Source organism: Hemitrygon akajei, chromosome 19, assembly GCF_048418815.1.
Source record: "Hemitrygon akajei chromosome 19, sHemAka1.3, whole genome shotgun sequence".
Lineage (NCBI taxonomy): Eukaryota > Metazoa > Chordata > Chondrichthyes > Myliobatiformes > Dasyatidae > Hemitrygon > Hemitrygon akajei.
This window is the reverse complement of record NC_133142.1, coordinates 9,029,283-9,048,851: the sequence shown is the minus strand read 5'-3', so window position 1 is coordinate 9,048,851 and position 19,569 is coordinate 9,029,283. Positions and strand designations below refer to the sequence as shown.

The window sequence follows — 19,569 nt, the reverse complement described above, 5'->3', positions numbered from 1 at the left end:
AAGGGCAGAAGCAATGTGGGAATTGTATGCAGGTCTTTAGTGATGGTAATATAAGATGAAGTTTAAATGAGGTGATTATAAATGCACATAGCAAGCCCATTATACTAGTTAAGTTGAATCAACATATAGTGTGAGGAAACCAAATGAACAGTAGCAGCAATTGAGTGCATTGGAGATCAGTGTTGAGAAACCAATGAAGGAATTGCCAATTTAATATCTATTAAATGGAAAAGAGTGAATAGATATAAAATATCCATTAACTCTTGGCATTAATGAATAAAGGAATGAGCATTGGGTGATTGGCAGGAGGCAATGAATGGGAATAAAGGGAGCCTTTTCTGGTTGCCAATGACTGGTGGTGTTCCTCAGAGATCAGTGTTGGGTCTGCTTCTTTTACCTTGTATATCAATGATTTGGATGACAGAATTAATGACTTTGTGGCCAAGTTTGCAGATGATACAAAGATAGGTGGAGGGGCAGGTAGCGTTGAGGAAGCAGAGAGACTGCAGAAGGACTTAGATTAGGAGAATGGACAAAGGAGTAGCAGATGGAGTATGGTATTGGGAAATGTATGGTCTTTGATAGAAGAAATTGAAATGTAGACAATTTTCTAAATGGCGAGGGAATTCAAAAATCTGAGGTGCAAAGGGACATGTGAGTCCCCATGCAAGATTCCCTAAAGGTTAATTTGCAGGTTGAGTTGGTGGTGTAGAAGGTAAATGCAATGTTAGCATTCATTTTACAAGGACAAGAATATAAATGCAGTGTTGATGCTTTATAAAGCACTATTGAGGTCTCATTGAGTATTGAGCAGTTTTTGGCCCCTTATTTAAGAAAGGACGTGCTGAAATGGAGAGGGTTCAAAGGAGCTTCTGGGATTGAAAAGGTTGTCATATGAGGAGCATTTGATGGCCCTGGGCCTGTATACATTGGAATTCAGAAGAATGTGAGGGGGATCTCATTGAAACCTATTGAATGTTGAAAGGCCTCAATAGGGTGGATGTGGAGATGATGTTTCCTATAGTAGGTGAGTCTAAGACCAGAGGACACAGCCTCAGAATAGAAGGAAATCCATTTAGAATGGAGATGAAGAGGAATTTCTTTAGCCAGAAAGTGGTGAATCTGTGGAATTTGTTGGTATATTTATATTTAAGACGGAGGTTGATAGATTCTTGATTAGTAGGACATGATAGGATATAGGGAGAAGGCGGAAGATTGGTGCTGAGAGTGAAATAGATCAGCCATGATGAAATGGCAGAGCAGACTCAGTAGGCCAAATTGTCTAACTCTGCTCCTACATCTTATGGAATAAGGAAAAATTCACTGGTGACCCATTGTTACTGAAAGGGCTCTTCAGGAATAATGATCACAATATAGTAGAAGATATATAAAGAGTATATATTATTTAGTTCAGTCTGAAACCAGGGTCGTGAATCTGAATGAGAAACCATGAAAGCGTAAGGCATTACTATGATAAGGAAGCTTTATTATAAGGGAGTACAATGAATGAGCAGAGGCTAATGTTTGAAGAATTAATACATAGCCTACATGTGATGGATATTTCTTTGAGGCAAAATAATGGCTGTGGCCAGCTGTGACATCGCGGAAAAGTTAGAGAGGGTACTAGAAAAAAAGGAAAAGCCTTAATTCTTTATGTATGTTAAGTCTGAGGACTGAGAAAATTTCAGAATTCAACAAAGGGAGTATAAGGCAGGGATTCCCAACTTTTTTTATGCCATGGACCCTCTGCCATTAACTGAGGGGTTCATGGACCCCGTGTTGGGAACCCCTGGTCTAAAGCATTGATGAGGACAAAGTGGAATATGAGGTAGACTGTTATGAAACATAAAAACATGGTAAGAACTCCTGCAGATTTGTGAAACGTGAATGATTAGTTAAAAGTTAATATGGGTCCCCTGTAAGCTGTAAAAGGAGAAATTATACTGTGGAATAAAGAAAAGGCAAAGAAAAATTAAAGATTATGTTTTCAGGGAGGAAGACACATTAAACATATAGATCTAGATTAAATGAATTGACGAAGATGTGGCAAAAGTAATATAATGTGGAAACTTAAAACTCTGGATTTTGGTAGGAAGAATAAATACACTTTTTATGTAGGTGGTGGGAAAAGCCAAGCTTTAGATACAGATTGATCTGGATATCCTAGAGCATGAGTCACTGAAGACTTCAGTGCAGTGCAGCTAGTACTTCAGAAAGTTAACATTGTCATCATTCATTGCAAAAAAAAAAGATACAAAAGTGCAGAGATATTGGTTGAGTGCTTAGAGCACTGGTCTGACCACATCTGGAAGACAGCACCTCGTTGATCTCCTTATTTAGAGAAGAGTGGAAGTAGAAAATGTACTATATGATGTCTAGATTGGGCCGATCGTCATAAGGACTCTTAACCTCAATCTACCTCATTATGATCTTGCACATTATTGTTTATCACTGCTGCACTTTCTCTGTAGCTGTTCATTTGATTTTGCATTCTGTTATTGAGTCACCTTTTTCTTCCTCAATGAATTGGCTAGCTTGCGTTCGTACCTCATTTTTTCTCCCCATATTGCCTCTTTAGTTAAGTTCTGTTGTTCCTTAAAAATTTCCCAATCATCTGTCCTCCCATTCACCTTAGCTCTGTCATACTTCCTTTTTTTTAAATGCTATGCAATCTCTGACTTCCTTTGTCAACCACTGTGGCCCCTTTCCCCCCTTTGAATCCTTCCTTCTCCGGGGGATGAACTGATTTTGCACCTTGTGCATTATTCCCAAGAATACCTGCCATTGCTGTTCCACTGTGTTTTCTGCTGGGATATCCGTCCAGTTAACTTTGGCCAGCTCCTCCCTCATGGCTCCATAGTCTCCTTTGTTCAACTGCAACACTGACACCTCTGAGCTGCCCTTATCCTTCTCAAATTGCAGATAAAAACTTATCATATTATGATCACTACCTCCTAATGGCTCCTTTACTTCAAGATCGCTTATCAAATCCTGTTCATTACACAACACTAAATCCAGAATAGCCTTGTCCCTGGTCAGCTCTCGTACAAGCTGTTCCAAGAATGCATCCCGTAGGCACTCTACAAACTCCCTATCCTGGGGTCCAGCACCAACCTGATTCTCCCAGTTCACTTGCATGTTGAAATCCCCCATAACTACTGCGACATTACCTTTGCCACATGCCAATGTTAGCTCCCTATTCAACTTGCACCCAATATCCATGCTACTGTTTGGTGGCCTGTAGACAACACCCATTAGGGTCTTTTTGCCCTTACTGTTCTTCAGTTCTATCCACACAGACTCCACTTCTCCTGATCCTATGTCCCCCCTTGCAAAAGACTGAATCTCATTCCTCAAGATAAGGTGAAACATTTTCTCTTTTGAGTGCAGAGAACATTGAAGTCTGTTCTGTTGAAGGAAGTGAAAGATTGACGGATGTAGTCAGGAATGTGGAGCTGAGGTTACAATTGGATCATCCAGGATTTTATCGAAGAACAGACTAAGTATTAGAACTTAGGGCATTCCACCATATGTTAATTAATCTAACCAATTTTATAAACTGGAGTTTCCTTTTCTTCACAATTGATACTGCCCATACCCACATTTTCTCCATTTCCTGGCTCACCCCATCTTCCGCCACCTTAACAGTGATAGAGTTCCTCTTGTCCTTAACAGCCACCCACGAGCCTCCCCATCCAACACATCATCTTCCACAACTTCCGCCATCTCCAAAGGGATCCTACCACCAAACATATCTTTACCACCCACTCCACTGCTTTCCACAGAGGCTGTTCCCTCTGTGATTCCTTGTCCATTTGTCCATCTCCCTCCTGGCACTTATCCCTGCAAGAGGCCAAAGTCCTACACCTGCCCATTCCCATCCTCCCCCACTTTCATTCAAGGCCCCAAATAGTCCCCCCAGGTGAGGCAATACTTCACCTGTGAATCTGCTGGGGTCGTCTGTTGTACCTGATGCTCCTGATGTGGCCTCCTCTGCATTGGTGACACCTGTCATAAATTGGGGGTCCGCTTTGTTGAGCTCCTCCGCTCCATCTGCCAAAGGCAGAACTTAACCGTGGCCCAACATTTTAATTCCGTTTCCCATTCCCATTATGACATGTCAGTCCATGGACTTGTGCCACGGTGAGGCCACCCTCTGGGTGGGGGAGCAATACTTTGTATTCTGTTGGGGCAGCCTGCAACCTGATGGCATGAATATTGATTTCTATTTCAAGTTAAAAAAAGTTCCCTCCCCCCCCCCCCCTTATTCCCCACTCCTGTCTCTTCTCACCGGCCTATCACCTCTCCCTGGTGTCCTTCCACTTTCCCTTTTTTCTATGGTCCACTCTTCTCTCCTATCATATTCTTTCAACACCAGCCCTTTACCTTTCCAACCCACTGGATTTCTCTTATTACCTTATAACTATCTTTTCTCGCCTGCCCCAGCTACTTATTCTGGCATATTCCTCTTTCCTTGCCAGTGACTAGTGGTGTTCCTCAGGGGTCAGTATTGGGACCGCTACTTTTCACATTGTTTGTAAATGATTTTGATAATGGAATTGATGGCTTTGTGGCAAAGTTTGTGGATGATACAAAGATAGGTGGAGCGGTAAGTAGTGTTGAGGAAGCAATGCAATTGTAGCAGGACAGGCAAATTGGAAGAACAGGCAAAAAATTGGCAGATGAATACAGTGTTGGGAAATGAATGATAATGCATTTTGTGAAGAAACAATAGTGCAGACTATTATCTCAATGGGGAGAAGGTTCAAATATCAGAAGTGCAGAGGGATGGACTTAGGAGTCCTTGTGCAAGACTCCCAGAAAGTTAATTTACAGGTTGAGTCTGTGATAAAGAAGACAAATGCAATGTTGGCATTTATTTCAAGGGGATTAGAATATAAAAGCAAAGAAATAATGCTGAGCCTTTATAAGACATTAATCAGGCTGCACTTAGAGTATTGTCAACAGTTTTGGGCCCTGAGAAAGAAAAGGATGTGTTGTAATTGAAGAGAGTCCAGAGGAGGTTCATGAGGATGATTTGGGACTGAAGGGGTTAACATAAGAGGAGCGTTTGGCAGCTTTGGGCCTGTACTCACTGGAATTTAGAAGAATCTAGGGAGATCTCATTGAAGCCTACTGAATGTTGAAAGGACTAGATAAGGTGGGTGTGGAGAGGATGTTTCCTATGATGGGGGTATGGTGGATGAGAAGGCAGGTGTATGGGGTTGAGTTGGGTCCAGGTTCAAGGAATGACGGAGCAAACTCGATGGGCTGAATGGCCTAATTCTGCTCCTGTGTCTTATGGTCTTGTAGATGGCTAAGGTGCTTGGCATTTAGAATGAAGTAGTAAATTGGATTCAGTGTTGACCTAGCGGGAGAAACCAGAGGGTGGTGGTAAATGATTTTTTCTCTCTCTCTCACTGGAGGCCTGTGGCTAATGGTGTGCTGAAAGGATTTTAATGTTAATATTTTAGAAGATAATGTGGAAAACTGGATCAGTAAATTTGCAGATGCCATCAAGATTAGGGTCATAGTGAACAGTGAAGAAGGTTATCAAAGGTTGAAAGGGGATCAAGATCACTTGGAAAAATTGGCTGGAAAATGCAAGAAGTTTAATGCAGGCAATTGCAAGGTATAGCACTTTGGTAGGACAGACCAGGGTAGGGCTTAAACAGTAACTGGTTGGGTATTGAGGAGTGAAGTAGAACAAAGTGATCTGGAAATACAGATCCATAATTCCTTGAAAGTGGTGTCACAGGTAGGTAGAGTCATAAGGAGAGTTTTTGACACAATAGCCTTCAGAAATCAGAGCAGTGAGTACAGGTGTAAGATGTTGGTGAGGTCAAAATTACAGAGGTGTACAAAATTATGAAGGTATGGATGCTGCTTGGCCTGCTAAGTTCCTCTAGGATTTTATGTGTTGCTTGGAATTCCAGCATCTGCAGATTTTCTCTTATTTGCATAAAAACATGCCAACTTTATCCCCTCAGGCTGAGATAGAGCTACAGATCATAGGCTTAGGGTGAAAGGTGAAATCTATTTATGGGAACTTGAGGGGCAACTTTTTCTCTCAAAGGATGGTGTGTGTGAATGAGCTGCTAGCAGAAGTGATTGATGTGGGTTTAATTGCAACATTTAAGAGAAGTTTGAATAGGTACGTGGATCAGAGGGGTGTGGTGGGCTGTTGTCTCGGTGCAGGTGGATGGGTCTAGGCAGAAAAACAGGTTGGCATGGCCTAGATAGACCAAATGGCCTGTTTCTGTACTGTAGTGTTCTATGGCTATGACTGAAGAGGATCCGAAGGTTTAGGTGCTGAGTATATTTAGCATGGAGATGGATAGATCATTGGGTAATAAGGGAATTGATATAAGTTATGGGTTAATTCAGAACAGAAGGGAAATAAATGATCACCCCTGAACCATGGGGCAGGCATTATGGATTTTTCCTTGCATTTAGATTCAGATTCATTTATTAGTCACTTGTACATCGATATATACAATGAAATGCATTGTTTGCATCAACAAACGCATCCTAAGGATGTTCTGGGAGCTGTCCACTAGTGTTTCACACCAACGTAGCACACCCACAATGTTCAGCAGAACAACACAAGCAGCAGCAAAAACAACACAATAACAGCAAAAGAAGCAGCCAAGTTTGAGCCATGACCTCGGTGGGCATTACAGCTCGGTGCCATCTTGACTAGACTGGACCATTTAGTTGAAGTGTTTCTTGGAATATTAGATCAAAGCGACTAAACTTAGTCAGTGAATCCAATAGGATGGAAACAGGCCCTTCAGCTTAACTGGTCCATGCCAACCAACATACCCATTAAAGCTGTAATCTCTCAAGTCCCAGCAACATCCCTGTAAAACTTCTCTGCACTCTTTCTAGCATAATGACATCTTTCCTGTGATCAAAACTGACGACAATATTCTTGCCACTACACCTCACTACATTTTGTACAACTCTAACATAATGTCGCAACTTCTGTGCTCAATGCCCTGACTGATAAAAGCTGCCTTCACCACCATGTCTACCTGTGACAGCACTTTCAGGCAACCATGCATGTGTACTCCCTGGTTCCTCTTCTACAATACTCCCCAGAGCCCCACACATGCTGTGAAGGTCCTACACGCATTTCTTTTCCCAAAGTACAACCCTCTACACATCTGAGTTAAACTCCAAATCCCCAGTTTAAGGTCCTATATTTTGTCTTTAGTTTTATATTTTCATTATATTCCCTTGCAAAATTTATAAGCTTGTCAAGTTGTACAACTCTTGCCTAAGGTAATGTAGCTCCACAACAAAGCAAGTGCTAAGTTAAAAACTTGGGACTAATTGGATCAGCAGAAATAATATTCTCTCACTAATCTTTTGCATTATGCCCTGAAGCAATGCTTGATATTATTTTGTAAAACCACTTGGAACAATTGGAGAACCAAGGAGCAGAACTATCTAAATGGTGTGTGTTCACTTCGCCGGCCTAAGCACTGGGAGATGCAACGCTGTGGTCTGTAGTGCCACCACTGGCTGAATGCTAGAATTACAGCATAATCTAGACAAAGAATTTGTCCTAGAGAAAATTTATTCAATAATCACAAGTATTCAAAGTGAAAATTAGGCTTTGTTGCCATGAATATCCAAGATTTTATTATTGTGGATGTCTTGTGGTTTTGAAGGTGATTCTGAAAATTTCCCATTTTAATCCTAAAAATGTATTAATGTATTGCAAGAGACTTAACAAAAGACAATTTGCAGTGATTGAATGTCAAATTAAAGTGTATAGAGTAATACAGCACGGAAACAGGCCTTTCGGCCCAAATGGCTCACATTGACCAAAATACCAATACAAGCTAGTCCCATTTGTCTGCATCTGACCTTATAAACAAACCCCTCCTATCCGTGTACCTATCCTACTGTCTTTTAAAAATTATTGTATGTTAGGATTTTTGCAACTAGTTTATTCTACTCCAAAAGCAATTTTTAAAATGGAATTGTGTATTCTGTATGTTTTAATGGGGTATATTTTAACTTTTCTGAGCAAAGTTACTTTCATTTAACCATACTATAACCTGGTTGTTCTTAAAATGGAGTTACAGTTTTATAAACGACTTTCTTTTTCATGAAGACCCAAGTAAGTACTCACAACATACACAAAAGTGCTAGAGGAACTCACCAAGTCAGGCAACATCTATGGAGGTGAATGAATAGTTGATGGTCCAAGCTGAGGCTCTTCATCAGCACTGCACAGGAAGAGGGCTAAAGCTAGAAAAAGGTGAGGGGAGGAGGGGTGTACAAGCTGGCAGATAAGAGAGACCAGGTGAGGGGAAGGTGGGTAAGGGAGCGAGGATGCAGTAAGAGGCTGGGAAGCGATAAGTGGAAGAGGTGAAGGACTGAAGAAGGAATCTGATAGGCAAGGGGAGTGGCCCATGGAGAAAAGGGATGGAGGAGGAGCACTGGGGGAGGTGATGCTGGAGAGAAGAGAAAGAGTGAGAAGATAACTAGAGTGAGGAATGGAATAAGAAGAGAAGGGGGAGGGGGGAGAAATTACTAAAAGTTTTTTAAAAACTGCTGTTCATGGCACCAGGTTGGGGGCTACCCAGGTGCAGAACGAGGTGTTGCTCCTCCAACCTGAGTGTGGCCTCATCGTGGCGGTAGAGGATGCTTTAGATCAATATGTCAGAAAGAGAATGGGAAGTCTAATTGATATGGAAGACTACTGGGAAATCACAACTAGTGTGGATGGAGTGAAGGTGTTCAACAAAGTGGTTCCCCAAACTACATCGGGTCTCATTGATTTAGAAGAGGCCACACCAGGAGCACCAAATGATCCCCAGCAGATTCGCAGGTGAAGTGCTACCATGCCTGGACGAACTGTTTGGGGCCCTGAGTTATGTAGGGCCAGGTGTAGCACTTGTCCCACTTACAAGGATTATTGCCAGGAATGTGATCAGTGAGGAGGGATGAGTGGACAAGGGAATCACATAGAGAGTGATCTTTATGGAAAGTAGAGAGTGGTGGGGGAGGGGGAAGGAAAGATGTGCTTAGTGGTGAGATCCCGTTGTAGATGGCGGAAGTTACGGAGGATGATGTCTTGTCCATATATTAATTAGATTGAATAGCAAGGTTATCATTAGGATTAGTATTAGAAAGCATCTTATGCTGTCTTTGGTTTGGAAGAATGAGAGCTGCTCTAACATTATTTTGCTCATTCAGCAGACAGGTGCAGAGCTGAAAGGTGACCCACTCGAGATTATGTAAGAAAATTCAGATGTGACAATGCCAATTCTATTGAATGTGAGAGGGAGATGGAAAAATAAATATAGATAGATAGGTTTGTGATGGGGTGGCAATTTGGAAGAGCAGATACTTGGTTCTATTTGTAAAAGAGAATTAGAGGCTAGAACATTACGAGCAACTGTTTCTCTTCCCATAGCCATATAATTGTCCCTGGAGTCTATAAAAATATAATTCTGCCCCACCTACCCTGAGTAATGTAACCATAAGCACTCACTCACTTTCTCCATGCTTCATAATCCAGTTATACATCTACAGTGAAATGTTTTACTATCTCACTGTGCCTACATTTTCAGTGGGTTTGTCCAACATGCAGTTTTGGATAATCAAACAATTTTTCATCTAAATATTGACTTTCCATTATAAACACTTTTCCTAGCTTCCGATTTCTGACAGATGTCTGACATTAAACCAAATTGCTTGTAAATTTATTGTCACATTTGATGCTGAGGTTAGCTTTGCAGCACATATTCATGTCATCGCTTAGACTTCCTATTTCTGCCTATTGCTCTTCTATTGCTCTCTTTGCCCCAGTCATTGCTCAGGTTCTGCAAAAATCTTCCTCTGTACCATTATTGCTTATAGACAATTATTGCAACTCCCTCCTACCCAGTTTACCTCAGTCATAGTCCTCATTCACACTGTCGTGTTCATGGATATCAATGTGGTGTTGGCAGTTAGTTAAGTTTCTCACCTTTATTTTTGGATCCCTCCATAGCCTTGGCCTCTCTTTCTCTGTTATCTTCTCTACCCCAACATTGCTCCTTCAAGCATGCTGCCTTGGCTATTCCTGAACTCTGACTACTCCACTATTCACCATGGAACACTACACATTGGAATTCCCTCTTAACTTTGCCGCAACTCTTTTTTTTAAGAAAAAGAAAGGAAAAATAAAAGAAAAAAACTTGGGCTATTATTACAAATGACGGACATCAAATTACCTAATGTTGTTGAATTCAATAATTGTTGTTTATCAAGAGAAGTGAAGTTGCATAAGTAATTGAACTGATGATCTTGTACTTGGCTGCAACATCTCAATTATTCAAGGTGTTTATTTTCAGTTTTGCAGTTCATTGGTATAGCAGAACATAGTGGCATTTCCAGGCTTTGGTCGGTAGTCCTGAGAGGGTACATCTTTTGGGGTCATTTATTGTATACACTGTTTCTATGCTGATTGGGGACCACTTTGCTGAACATCTTCACTCTGTTCACCGCAATAGCCAGGATCTCCCAATGGACATCCATTTCAATTTGACTTCCCTACCCCACACCAACCTGACTGTCCATGGCCTCCCTTACTGCCATGATGAGACCAAATGTATGTTAGAACCCTCATATTCTGTCTTGGTAGCCTCCAACTAGATGGCATAAGCATCGATTTCCCTTTGTTTTCCCCCATTATGATGGCCCTCTCATTCCTTATCTTTTCCTCCTTGCCCTCATTATCTGCTCATCACTTCTCATCACCTCATCACCCCTTCTCCTTCCCCTTCTTCCATGGTCTACTATCCTCTCCTTCCTCAGCTCTTTACCTCTTCTACCTATCACTCCCAGCTTCCCACATCATTCCACTCATTGTTTACTTTCCTCTGTTGATACTGCCTGACCTGCTGAGTTCCTCCAGTATTTTGTGTGGCTATTGGAAGAGTGCAGTGTATTTGAATTTATCAGGACTTTGGTGGGTCAATGAGGGTGTTGGAGAGTAGAGAGTTAGTGATAATTTGTGGTTTGAGGAACTGTGGAAAGCACAGCTGCAGACTCGATGCACTGTATTTCAGAAATGCAGGCCAGAATGAGAGTCAGGCATATGTATAGCTTTAATCCAGTTGAGTATGGAAAAAGCTGTAAGAATTGTCTTTTATATAATCCCTATTCCAAAATTGATTTAAAATAATTGATAATTAAAAATATTTTGTAGTGATTTCTTAGTTTTGAATACTATGGTCTGTCTGCACTAAAGCCGTCTAGATGACACCTCTTTGAGAGCAAGATTATAATGCTAAAAAGAAACTGGAGAAGTTGGAAAACCAGGTATCTCTCAACATGCACAAATTACAAACAAAAGCTTGTGAACAGTAATTGCGTTGTTCTTTGGATGTGCCCTGATAAAACAAAATCTGGTTATTTGAGAGGTGTGGGAGCTGTAACCTGAAGTTTCTGTGCTTCAAAAATGGGTAGTCCCTTGGTTTAGGTTTCTGTTAGTTCATTTTCCTCTTTTTTTTCTGCAGGACCGTGTCACGTTTCGGCGAATAATTGTGAAAAACAATGCAAAGAAGAGGAAGATGTTTGAATTATTCATTGAATCAGTTCCCCTGTTGAAATCACTGGAGGTACAGTTGTTTTCTTTGACCCGTACAGAACTCAGAACATTCAGTTAGCATAGTAACACTTTATGAAGCACCTTAGGAATTAATATTTAGAATTTGTGACTTGTGTAAAGTACCAGAGCAGTTGATCAAAACTCAAATAAACAGATTATTTTTAAGGCACAATGAGGTGCAAGGGTATAGATATTTTAAGGGAATGCATTCCAGTGATTGGGATCCTGCAGTTGAATAATAACAACTATTATATTACTAACAAGAGCCAGAGCAGCAGGGTAAAGTTACCTCACAGCTCCAGTCATCCAGGCTTAATTCCAGGTTACAGATGGTTCTGAAACCCAAGTCATTGGGTACATTTGAAGTGGAGATTGATAGATTCTTGATTAGTAAGGGTGGCAAAGGTTACAGGGAGATGGCAAGGCAATGGGGGTAGAGGGAACATATCAGCTGTGATTGACTGGTGGAGCAAACTCGATGAGCTGAATGGCCTAATTCTGCTCCTATGTCTATACCAAATCACACTTCAGTCATTAAAATTTCTGTATTATCTGTTTGATTTTTCAGCTTTCAGAAAGAATGAAGATTGTTGACGTAATAGGAGAGAGATCATATCAGGATAATGAACTTATCATTAAACAGGTAAGACCTTAATTCATTATATGCGCAACCTTTATGCCATGGTTTTTAATTACTAAATAACCAACTTGCAAACTTTCATGTTCAATAACTTATGTTTGATTTTCTTGTACTTTTTGGCACTCCAGTTAATCAGTCCATTAGTTAATTGGGGCAGCCGCCTATTTGGACAAGTCTTAAAGAACAAAAACTAATTGAAAAAATAGCCAGGATTCCCTTCATTTATTTCGGACACTTGGCCACTTTACTGGGACAGGAGACTGTTGCCAAATAGTTTCTATCCAGCATCAGTCGCATGAACTTGTGAGTTTTTGTAGCTGTTAGACACTACACGGTGCTTAGAGCAAGCAGTTTTTAGTGTCATTTGGATGTGGTTGTATTCAAGAGCCAGTGATTTTTGCCACAGATAGTTGGTGAGAAATAAGCAGTAAGACTATTTAGAAATGTGTTGCTCAGTGTGGTTTCAGGCTTGGAATTGCCAGAAACGATCAGGTGGGAAAAATGAAACAATTCCACTACCTCAACAAGTTAGGAGCAATGAATGTTACAATGAAAGTGAACATCTGGAGGATGCAAACCTTGAAAGCATTGTATGAAGGCAGTCCATTATCAGCACTAGGTGTCTGTGCTAATTTTGTTCATTTACAGCCAATCAAAAGAACATCACATGTTACAGTGGAAGTGAACATTTGGAGGATGCAAACCTCGAAAGCATTGTATGAAGGCAGTCCATTATCGACAGTAATTTTGTTCATTGACAGCCAATCAAAAGAACGTGGCAGCGTATTGGTTGACCGTTGTATCTGACGATGAAAGTGAAACCTGTGTGGTAGAGTTTTTAAAGTGGAAAGGCAATTGCATTAAGACAGTTCCATTCTCTCGACCTCGGAACTCCAGGTCCACTGGTATGAGTAGTCACAAATTGGGGTCTTCCTTGGTTGCAATGGATAACCATGACTACTTCTGTGCTTTATCATGCCCTTTGCTCTCCATGAAGCATTACATAACCACTTCCTTGGTGGTTGAATCTCAGTGTTGATCTCATCTGCCCAGTGTGCCGGAACTGACTTACCAGTCTAGGACAGGCATGTCCCTATTTCACTGGGGTATGAGGACCTCTGGGTGTCCTCACCTGGTTTAGCCTGCCAGTCTCATGCAAACAGCTACTTGGAGCCACAGGTGAGAGCTAAGTGTCCAGTGGGGACCAAAGAGCTGCCCCAGAATGGACACAACAAGCCCCTTCATCAGAGGTGCTATCCCTCTTTGAATGTTCCATACCAGGCAGTATACACTGGATGAATTCTTCCATCGATAACTTAGGAACTTATACACAGTTTTATAGTACTGTAGTAGAATTTATAGTGTTTTAATTTGTTCTGCATTTCATTTAAGTGCATAATTTGTTACTCAGTTAAACGGTAGTTTGTCTTTGCTAACCAGTTTTAAATATCGAAACTGGCTAATTGGAGCAGCTGCTTAATTGGGCCAAAATGCACTGGTCCTGATGTGTTCCAATTAACCAGAGTCCATTGTAATTGATTTATTTTCAGATTGGTCAAGAGAAAACCTTTTGCACCTGTTTAATATAAGGCCCATTTTCATGTATAGGGTAGCGGAGTGGAGACGCATTTCAACCAAAACAGGTGTAAGTGCTCCTTCCCTCCGCGAGCCTGCAGATCACCCTTGGGCAAGGTGTAGCACCTGCTCAGCCCCCCCCCCCCCCCCCCCCCCCAAAATGAGGATGACATGAAGCCACGGGAGCAGGTGGTGGACGGTCGTATGAGCAGCTGGTGCACATCACAGATCCTGGTTATGCGACCACTGACGCCAGGCAGACAATCTCTGAAGAGTGTTCAGAGGCTGGGATCACCCGTCTTGTAAAGACACTGACCAGAAGAAGGCAATTTCAAACTACTTCTGTAGAGAAAGTTGTCAAGAACAATCATAGTCCTCAGACCATGATCACCCACATCATTCAACATGGCACATAATGATGATGATGATTTTCACTTAATAAGTCTTATTGACCTTTGAATGTCTGCATGTTCAAGCATTGTATTATAGCCCTGAGAGAGAGACAACATTGAGAAACCCTTTGGTTCTTCCCTCCTCCTATCCTGGTTTGTTTTCTTTACCCCCACATTCCCATCAGATTCCACCAGGTTACACCTCCTATACAAAGCGGAAATTATAGTGGCCAATTAACCCAATTTTGGGATATGAGAGGAAACTGGAGCACACTCATGAAACCCATCCTGTCAAGAGAGAGGATGTGCAGACTCCACATAGACAATGCAACAGGTTAGGAACTAAGCTGGGTCACGGGAGTGGTGAAGCGACAGCTCTACTAATAATCCAAGGTCAGGATTGAACTTGGGTCCCTGAAGCCATGAGGTTGTGTATATGGATGTTTAACAACTGTGTAATCATGTGTGAGGGCCATTGGAGTACACACATGGTAATTACACCAGAAACTAATTTCATAAATTTGAAACTGAATCAGTGTTGAGCTAGCTGGAGTGTTTAATTGGTTTTTCAATTATTCTCCTTTGGTCCTTACTTACAATTGTTGATTACAATGGATAGTTAGTTGCACTTCCTACAAAACATAATAACACACACAACATGCTGGAGGAAATCAACAATTCAGGTGGCATCAATGGGGAGGAATGAACAGTCGCTGTTTCAGGCCAACTGTTCAGGCTGTTTCAGCGTTTAAGTGAAATTTGGATTGGTGAATGGATGGTAGGGGTATGGAGGGCTATGGTCCAGATGCAGGTCGATGGGAGTAGGCAGTTTAAATGGTTTCAGCATGGGCTAGATGGGCCGAAGGGTCTGTTTCTGCATTGTACTTTTCGATGACTACGAAGAACCAAGGATTATGATTTAATGTAGCGTATTTTTCACAGCAATCATAATTGAATCCACCATTGTACATTTAATACCCAAGACAGGTGAGGTTTTAATTTTCTATTTGTGGATTTCAGTCAAACTTACTCACAGTTTCTGTTGCAGTATGGCTGTGAGGTTAAGATACCTCTCACTTTTATCACAGATTGCAGAAACGGAAGAGCATTAAAGATATTACAGTGAAATTGAAATGTGGGGACTATTTTTGCAGGCAAGATCTTGCATGCAGCAATGAAAGGGAGATTTATCTGTGTTGTGCTTTTCAAAACCTCAACCTGTCTCAGTGTGATTTGTAACCAAATGAGTAATTTTAAGATATGGTGTAGGAAACTGCAACTAATTAGCACACAGGAAACAGCATCAAAATAATTAATCCAATGTTTGTGTTTGGTGTTGATTGTGAAATACATTTAGAATGGGTCTTGAGGAAAATTCTTCTGTTTTTTAAAATATGAATAGTTTTTTTCAACCACCTGATATATGGACAACCAGCAGCCCAGCATTGGACTGCCGGCCTAGATAGACTGAATGCATGCAGGCATTTTCCCCTCAAGCTGAGAGAGACTAGAACTAAAGACTGTAGGTTTAGGTAAAAGGTGAAATATTTAGACCATAAGATATAGGAGCAGAAGTAGGCCATTCGGCCCATTGAGTGCTCTGCCATTCAAATCATGGGCTGATCTAATTCTTCCAGTCATCCCACTCCCTTGCCTTCGCCCCATTCCCTTTGATGCCCTGGCTAATCAAGAACCTATCTATCTCTGCCTTAAATATACCCACTGACTTGGCCTCCACAGCCGCTCGAGGTGACCAACTCCATATATTTACCATCCTCTGACTAAAGTATATTTCTCTGCATCTCAGTTCTAAATGGACATACTTCAATCCTGAAGTCGTGCTCTCTTGTCCTAAAATCTCCTACTATGGGAAACAACTTTGCCATATCTAATCTGCTCAAGTCTTTTAACATTTGGAATGTTTCTATAAGATCCCCCCCCCCCCCCCCCCCATTGTCCTGAACTCCAGGGAATACAGCCCAAGAGCTGCCAGACGTTCCTCATACGGTAGCCCTTTCATTCCTGGAATCATTCTTGTGAATCTTCTCTGAACCCTCTCCAATGTCAGTATATCCTTTCTAGAGGGATTCTGAGGGAGAACTTCTTCACTCAGAAGGTGGAGCGAGTGTGGAACGAGCTGGCAGCAGAAGTGGTGGGTGCAGGTTCAATTACAGCATTTAGGAGAAATTTGGATAGATAAGTGGATGACAGAGGTATGGAGGTATATGGTTCAGGTGCAAGTAGAGGGGACTGAGCACATGAGATTCTGAAGATGCTGGGAATTGAGAATAACACATACAAACTCAGCAGGTCAGGCAGCGTCTATGGAAATGAATAAGTAGTTGACGTTTCAGTCCGAGACCCTTCTTAGCCCGTAGCACCGACTGCTTATCCCTCTCCATGATGCTGCCTGACCTGAGTTCCTCAAGCATTTTGAGTGTTACTCTGAATTTCCAGCATCTGTAAAATCTCTTGTGTTTACGAAACATAACAGTAGTTTCTCTGGAGTGGGTGAAAGAAATCTTTGAATCGATCACACAGTAATCAAAACATACTGTTGACAATATCCTTGAAAATTAAAGGAATGGCAAACTCCAACTTAATGATTTGTTCATCATTTGAACATTGCCCATTATATCTGGCAGAACAGAATGAATCAGTGTCGACTTTTCCAACAGGCAGTTTGATTTTGCATAGGAAATGAGAGAGCTCGGCGTTTGGAACTTGTCCCTCTCAAGTCCAAGTATCATGTACACCTTCTGAGAACCTTGGCTATGTAGGTTATTCATTGCCTTTCCGAACAACACTGTTTACCTGTCATCTTTCACATTTTGTGATGCCTCAGCCAAAATAAAATTGTGACTTCCGATTTACAGCCTTTAGAGCAGGGGTTCACAACCTTTTTTATGCCATCGACCAATACCATTAAGCAAGGGCCCCAGGTTAGGAGCCTCTGCTTTAGAGGGATTGACTTCTGGATTTTCACCATGTTTTGTGGACTGGAGAGTTCCTCCAGATTTTTACTCTTAAGTGGCCTAGCTAAACTTTATTCTGAGGTCAAGAATGAGGCATAAAATGTGCTGTTTACAATTGATTTAAGTATTACAAGAGCAAAGAAGAACAAGAAATGTCGAGAGAACAAAGACCAGACTAAAAAGTAGACATTGTCTTCTGATACTCAGACTAGATAGAAATAAGAAAAATTACATTGATAACAATTAAATAGCCAGATTCATGTGGTTTGACACCTGCTGCTGAAAACTAAGAAGATTCTAGAAAAATACAGAAGCAGCTGTACTATAATTACTGGAAAATTCACTGAACAATTAATATACAGTGGATTCTGGTTAATTAGCACACATCAAGACCGATACATTTTGCCCCAATTAAGCAGCTGCTCCAGTTAGCCAAAGCTTCATGGAAATAATTAAAAAGATTTACAAACTACTGTTTAACTAAAATATTATGTATTTAACTAAAATGCAGAACAAATTAGAACACTACTATTATCGCTACAGTACTATAAAAATGTATAATTGTATAATAGGAATTCATGCAGTATACGTTGCCATGTTCTTTTGATTGATTGTAAATGAACAAATTTAGCATCGACGCCTAGTGCAGGTAAAGGACTACCTTCTTACAATGCTTTTGATGATTACATCCTCCAAATCTTCACTTTCATTGTAACATTCAAGGTGATTGTTGATAGCTTCAAATTCTTTGGCGTTCCTAACTTGTTGAAGTAGTGAAATAATTCACTCATTTTCACTCCTGGCTGTTTCTGGCTTCTCCAAGCCTGAATGCTTGAGACTGCAGTGTGCAAAACCAATTGGAATTGTCTTACTGCTTATTTCTTGCCAACTATCAGAGACAAAATCACTGCTTTTTTAATGCAAAAATATGCAATGGACTCAATGTAAAAAACTGTTCCCTCTAAACACGGTATAATGTCTAATGGCCACACAAGTGCATGTGTCTGATGCTAGTTAGAAACTGTCCAGCAACAGTCTCACATAGTGTCCCAAATAAATGAAGTGAATTCCGGCTATTTTCTTGATTGTTTTTTGTTCATTAAGAGTTGTTCCAAATAAGTGGCTGCTCTGATTAACCGATGGCCCAATTAACCGGAATCTACAATATGTAGGTGATTATATTAAAAAAAATTACAAGCAAGCATTAGAAAGTTAAACTACGAGAAAAATAATAGTTCTGCATCCCAATCCAACAACAGGAAGGAAAGTCAGACTATTGTGGGGCAGTACAGTAGTGTAGCACCAGCTGTTAGATCAGGGTTCAATTCCAGTTTTAAGGAGTTGGTACATCCTTCCTGTGACCCTGTGGTTTCCGCTGAGCACTCTTGTTACATTGCAAAAAGGCATGGGTTAGGATTAGTAAGTTGTGGGCATGCTGTGATGGCACCAGAAGCGTGGCAACACTTGCAGGCTACCCAGCACATCCTCACTGATTTGATTTGATGCAAATGACCCATTTCACTGTACGTTTCAATATACATGTCACAAATAAAGCTAATCTCTCTTTATCTCTGACTATATTATTCATCAGGTATGTGCTAAAACAAGTTGATGCTAAGTTATAATTTTGAAATCTGAGGTTTTACTTTGTTGCCCTGCAGGGAGATAAGGCAGACTGCTTCTACATTGTAGAGTCGGGTGAAGTGAAGATCATGATCAAGAGCAAGGTAAGACATTTCACCTGCATGGGCCACAAGGTGATCATAAACCAAAGGGAAATAGTGGAAACTATAAATACAGTAAAGTGCTGTAAATGCAAGTGCCTGAAGAAGGAAACCTATAATGTTTCGAGTATCGAAGCAAGTATACGTTACCATATACTGTCTTGAGATTCACTTTCTCGCAGACATTCACAGTAAAATAAGTTAATAGAATCAATGAAAATCTACACAGAAAGGCTGACAAACAGCCAATGTGCAAAAGGAGAGCAACTGTGCAAATCTAAATAAATAAATAATACCAACGACATTAGTTGAAGAGCCCTTGAAAGTGAGTCATTTGGTTATGGAATCAGTTCAGAGTTGACGTGAGTGAAGTTATTCACGCTGGTCCAGGAGCCAGATGGCTGAAAGGTACCGTAATAACTGTTCCTAAAGCTGGTGGTGTGGGAGCTATGGATCCTGTACCACTACCTCGATGGCAGCAGTCAGAAGAGAGCATGGAAGAGATGATGGATGCTGCCTTTTTTGTGGTTATGGTCCTTGTAGATGTGCTCAATGGTGGGGAGGGCTTTGCTTGTGATGTATTGGGCTTTATGCACTGCTTTTTTTTAATAGAGTTGGTTAAGATGTAACAATTTAAGCAATTGCA

General features: G+C 41.0%; 1 protein-coding gene across 1 annotated transcript in view; it reads left to right on the top strand.

Annotated features, from left to right (window-relative positions):
- Window positions 1-19,569, top strand: part of prkar2aa (protein kinase, cAMP-dependent, regulatory, type II, alpha A) — a 320,293-nt gene that overhangs the window by 288,119 nt on the left and 12,605 nt on the right. Inside the window, exons 13-15 of the mRNA XM_073072054.1 lie at window positions 11,526-11,627; window positions 12,186-12,260; window positions 18,861-18,926. Of these exons, the coding sequence (XP_072928155.1) occupies window positions 11,526-11,627; window positions 12,186-12,260; window positions 18,861-18,926 (243 nt within the window). The remainder of the gene's footprint in view (window positions 1-11,525; window positions 11,628-12,185; window positions 12,261-18,860; window positions 18,927-19,569) is intronic.